At 33.5% G+C, this 6,154-nt stretch overlaps 1 protein-coding gene across 1 annotated transcript; it reads right to left on the minus strand.

The window, feature by feature from the left end:
• Positions 1-2,740: 2,740 nt before the first annotated feature.
• Positions 2,741-5,074, minus strand: LOC131021148 (NEP1-interacting protein-like 1). The gene is made up of 5 exons (XM_057950239.1): positions 4,541-5,074; positions 3,757-3,935; positions 3,527-3,610; positions 3,272-3,439; positions 2,741-3,183 (listed from the first exon to the last, which is right to left on the minus strand). The coding sequence occupies exons 1-5, from the start codon at positions 4,728-4,730 to the stop codon at positions 3,061-3,063; spliced, it is 744 nt and encodes a 247-aa protein (XP_057806222.1). The 5' UTR covers positions 4,731-5,074; the 3' UTR covers positions 2,741-3,060.
• Positions 5,075-6,154: the final 1,080 nt, after the last annotated feature.

Below are 6,154 nucleotides of genomic sequence, written 5' to 3' on the forward strand. Positions count from 1 at the left end.
AATTCGCGTTTAAAATTATTATTTTTTTTTTATTTCTGGCGCCTTCTCGAGGATACCCGATAACTCGGGTACTCCTCGAGGACCTCCCCCCGCATCGCCCTCCTCGAAGCCGCTTGCATCCTCGAGTACTCACTCGAGTACCCGCGATGCGGGTGCTCTTAGTATGATTATGAGTAGCTGCCTGCCTAGGCTTCTACATAATTAACTGCTTTCTCTCTCTCTCTACACAAATATGTATGTATGAGTGAATTTAAAAATGGTGGTTTATTAGTTATGTATGCATCAAGGGAATTCATCAATCAATTTTGTTGATTTTCTTCTTGGGAATATTTGTGCAGAGCAACTTCACTTGATATTGTTCTTCACTTTCAAGAAAGATTATATATCCAGATTCGACTGCATTTTCACTTGATTTGTGCATTTAATTAGTTGTTAATTTTGAATTCTTGCTGTAAAAATCAATATTAAAACTTATATTCGACAATGTCTTAAATAAATAATATGAGATGTACATGGAAATAAGTTAAAAGTGCTATAAAATTTAAACTACTATACCTAAAGTTATACAGATTTACATAAATTACATTACAAACTGTTGAAATATAAATTTGCAATGACAAAGAAATATAATAAAATTAATTAAATCCAGTGAAATTTCATAAGACAACTAAACATTAAAAAAATTAAAATGAAAAAAAGCAAATCTAAATATTTATAATTGAAAGCAAATGATTTTTTATTTTTATAAGTTAAATAAAATAAATAATGAAACTCGAATAATTTTTATTTTACACTAATTCAGACCAATTTCATAAATTATTAAAATTAAATACATAAATAATTCATTCATATACAATGAGGTGACAAGTATAATTTTGTTTTTTCTTTTCTTTTTAAATATAACATCCATTTGAGTGGGAAATTTTCTGTTGGAAGAACAAGTTCAGAATTTTTTCGATCCAGTTTTTTGAAAAGAATTCGTGAATAATTTAGATGAATTTTGTAATTGCTCATTTATGTACCTAAGTTTATTTTTTCCGCTCGCCAACGTAGTTGCCCGATATGTAACCTATCCATCAAAACATTGGAGGAATACATGTAATCATCCTATTTAATTTTAGGGCAAATATCAATTTAAACCTCAAAACTATTATATCCTGAACTATTGGAAATAATTTTTTAAACCTTGAACTATTAATTTTGTATCAATTATACCATTCGTCTATTTTTTTGATTCCAAAAAATTAACATGACTCGTTGGATGCCACGATCTAGTTAGAATTATTCTATTTTGACCTACATTATATAAAACGACGTGATTATATGCCCTATTAATTACAAATTCAAAGGGTGAAAAATGTGTGAAGAATGCAATTGATACAAAATTTTAGTTCAAGGTTTAAAAAATCATTTTCAATAATACATGATATAATTTATATTGAGAAAATAATTTGGAGTTTAAAATGATATTTACCCTTAATTTTATATGTAATTAGTTAAGGATTCATAAATTCTAAATAAAGATTCATAAATTCAATTAAAACCCTAATTAACTAATTATATAAGTACGAGTACCTAATTAATAATGAATCGCTGATTAAGTAACAATTAATGAACGATTGCGGCTGTTGGCTGCACAAAAGCTTTGGCAATACATAAGAAGAAAGACTTGAATTCTTGACTACGCGACAAACTTAGTTAGAATCGATCCCCACAAACAATTATTAAAACATCGTAATTAGGCCAATATAGAATAATATCAAATTCTTGCATATTTCTTTCTTCAAGGTCGAACTCGTAGTTTCACATAGGAATGCTAATTTTTTATATGTTCATGTCATCCCAATTTATACACGCGATAACTTGATAATGTCGTGTTAGTGACACAATAACAAGATTTATACATGAGATATATAATTCTATTTTATAGAAAATGAGAGATATAAAAAAAATTCTCTCATGATAAATTTACAACCAATGAGGATATACCCTATCCTATGTCAAAAATCGATCTAAGTTTAAATAAGAGCGATAAGAAAAAGTGAGCAGAATGAGGCATGCTCCAATACTATAGCCTAACCCAAGTGGCAAAGCTGATGTACCAAAAGGCTCTTATCCAAGATGTCATTGGTTCAAGTCCCACCAAAAGCATATGAATTGTATTTTATTTGATTTATTGGGTTGTAATAGCATAATTGTCATTTGATTAATTCGTCGATGTAATATGTATCTTGTATCTCAACAATTCAATGATATTGAGTTGGAAACCTTTAGCATGCAATGTATCTTGTATCTAAGAAAAAAATATGGTGCTCCCAAAGAGTTGAAGCTCTGTACATCAAAATGCCATAGTTGCCCCACAAAGGGAAGATGCCATCCTTAAAACTCATATTTTGTAATAACTATCCTCAAAAATTGGGTGAAACCAAAGCCTAAAATTTTGAGGCAACCTAACTTCTTACCTCAATCTGTCTGTAAATTGAATATGCCAAGGAGCATGACAGGATGTGCAGTGGTCATACTCAAGAATACCAGAAAAACCTTAATTTTTCTCAAACTTTACAATCATCTACGCAAAACCACTAAAATAGCAAATCAATGAGATCACCAAATAATAGAGCTATTACAGTTGGACCCGGGTACGACAAGAGTTCCTATGGTGAAGTGAAGGTCGACATAATTAAAGTCTAACGAATTAGCAACAGAGTTTAGTAGTTAAGGAGGCATGAGAACCCAACCATTGTTCGACCAAGAAACCCTAACTCGTGGCGTAGAATACAAGGTTTAGTGTTGTTAAAATACAATGTATACAGCTAAAACCAAACATAGGACACGATGAGACCGCTATCACAAGTCAAAATTTTCTCTACACTAAAGGATGATCAAACAGAATGACCAAAACCGAAACTGGTGTCTAGATTTTTTTTTACATACATATGAGAGACTTTAGGGAGATATTCTACAACTAATGGATCCAACGGACGAATGGTCATACCCTACATGTAAGTATAAAGAAATAAAAAAACCGGTTTTTCATGTAATATAATCAGAATAAGTATATCACAGATCCCTTCTGCACAATGGGCAAGAACCATGTCTCACCAGCCAAGTATCAATGCAAGGAAGATGAAACATGTGGTGACAATGTGGCAAGCGACGTACGGTCTCCCCCAGCTGAAAGTCCTATATATCAAAAAGGCAGAGACAAACTATTAACACTTAATACAAATAAACAAGATACAATTGATAGTGAGAGCAACCACATTGGTACCTGAAGACAAACTGAACACGAGACTCCATCCCCTGAAGTATCTGCACTTTCATCTCCGGTGATTGTGAACTTTGGGATCTTTTCAACCATATCTACCAATAAACCTTTTGCCCCTCCCGTGTCAAAGATGTTCGGGACTTCTTCAAATGGTGCTTCAACAGCTCCCATCTGGTTCATGAAAAGAACTGAGTAAGCAAAAGGGATCAATTCATGTACTAGTCCAATAATATATGGTCAACACACGGCCTCATATACCTGGCTTTGCACTGCACTTAGCATAGCTGGTCCAATACGTTCACGTACAAGTCTACCACTCAGGAGGCTTGCTATGACATCAATCTACATATACCAAGAAATCCATTATAAGGTTTTGTACAGTAGAACCAACGGAACAGATTTAGATAAGTGATTCTTGACAATGCACATTGCTTCAATGGACAAACTAGAGATGCGACAATGATCCAGATAAAGCCCGTTTCCCGTACCAGATAGAGGAGACACCCTAATCCAGATTCATCCGACTGCCATAAAAGCAGAGAGGACTCGAAGACCTCAATAGAGAAAACAGCCCCGGAAATGGCTCCTACCGAAGCCCCTCTAATAAACCCACTTTCCGTCTCTTGGCCGATCAAAGCTCCTGTAATTGCTCCAAGTAGAGTTCCAACTGTGTAGACATGGGCCGACACCTCTGTTAGCTTACATCAGGAAAAAGGCCACAAAACAAACAAGTATCTCATGCCAAAATGCATTATCCCAACACAAATTCTTCAAAACTACAGTATCTATTTAGCAATCAAACCATCCATATCCAAAAATACCTCGTATTCAACATTAACTGCAAGCATATTAATATGCCAAAATAGGAACTTTGCACATACCCCCTCAACAAAAGAGACAACCCCCCAAATTCTCAAAACTACAAACAAAGAATTGAAAACCTAGATTACCATGAAACCTTGTTTTTCCCCACTAAAATCAAGACAGCCAAAAGAGACCCAATTTGAGAACACATGAATAATATTACGCGATAAAGAATTTCAGGCACAACGATCAAACAACGCTAAATTCACCCAATTATTGGGGAAAAAGACACAACGCACAACCAAGGCAGACAAGAATTAGGGAAACCCATATCATTAAACAACATGCAAATATCACCAAAATGTGCAGGATCAAACCAAAATTAGCGAAACTCCTCCAGAAATCAAAAATGAGGAAAACCATGAACAAGCACCACAAAAATGAGGGAGTAGAGAGGGAATTGCTTACTCAAAGCGAAGAAAAATGTAAAAATTGCGGAGAAAACGTTCCCCACGACAGCAGAAACCGCGCATCGAATGAAATCTTTGATCTTATTGACTAGAAATCCGAATGAAGAATACGTCTCTGATGATGATGACGACGATGATGGCGATGATGATGGGGGAAAATGATGAGATGGGTATGTGTAAAACTCCATTGATTCCTCAAACGGAGAGTCGACAACCTTTTCCTTTTCTTCCTTATTCTTTTCCCCTTTTTTGTTCAGGTGAGAAAACAGCTGTCCGAAATATATACACACATACGTATATAATAATAATAATATATAAATAAATGTAAATATATTAGTTTGTCACCGGTGGGTGATTAGTGATAGCTCGCCTTCTTCTTTGCAATAACATCTCTCTATTATTAAATTCAATTTACCAATTTGGAAATATCTTTACGCTCTGGGAATCCTATTTTCTATTATTATATGCTCAGCTCCAATTCTCGCATGCTTTATTGTCGCATATTAATGTGTCTATGCTTTCAAAACAAAATATCTACAACACTATCACATAACGCCATCTTATTCACTTAACTCCAATTTTGTATTTATACTTTGTTACTTTTATGCATTAGCTAAGTTGAAACTAATGACGTTAAGGAGTTTAAATGGTAAACTGGAGATACTTCAATTATTTTTTCATTTATTTGGATATTTAATCTAATTTATACTAGCTTCATTATTAATTTGTGTAGTTTAATTTGTATAATTTGATTAATTCATTACAATGTATAGAGACAATGGGCTACTCAAGTCTACTTTATATGACAAAGGAAAATGTTAACCATTAACCTATTTTTATGTAAATATATTAATATGCCCTTAATGAGATAATTAAAAATAATTTGAAAATATATATATATATATATATATATATATATATATATATATATCAACACTACCCATGCACTGCTTACCCTCGCCCAATTCCCCGGACCCTTAAGCTACGTCGATGTCGTCGTCACCTGGTGCCTCTCATCTCTTTCTCTTTTATGTCATTCGTTGCTATCATCACCGCCATCTCTCTCTCTCTCTCTCTCTCTCTCTCTCTCTCTCTCTCTCTCTCTCTTCTTTTTCATTCATCGCTAGGGGTGAGCATCGGTTCGGTTCGGTGCAAAACCGAACCAAAAACTTAAAACTGAAAACCGAACCGATGGTTAAAATTGGAACCGAACCGCACCAATTGGGGGTCCGGAACCGAACCGATAAAACCATCGGTTTTGGTTCGGTTCACCGAACCGAACGATGCAATTTTTTTTATTTTATTTTTTTCGAAAATACCAATTAAAAATTATAAAATAATGTAAAATACACAAATTTCAAATGTCAAATTCCCACAACATTAACATGATAAATAATTATATATTATAATTGTGAATTAGGGTTTTAGTTTTAGGTTAAAACATTAGAAAAATAATTATATATTATAAAATAATTATATATAATAAAATATTAATATGTATCGGTTCGGTTCGGTTTAAAACCGAACCAAAAAATGGAAACCGACACCAAACCGAAAATTTTTGGTTTTTACTTTTCAAAACCGAACCGAAAACCGAACCAATAGAATTGGA

This window comes from Salvia miltiorrhiza, chromosome 4, assembly GCF_028751815.1.
Source record: "Salvia miltiorrhiza cultivar Shanhuang (shh) chromosome 4, IMPLAD_Smil_shh, whole genome shotgun sequence".
Classification (NCBI taxonomy): Eukaryota; Viridiplantae; Streptophyta; class Magnoliopsida; order Lamiales; family Lamiaceae; genus Salvia; species Salvia miltiorrhiza.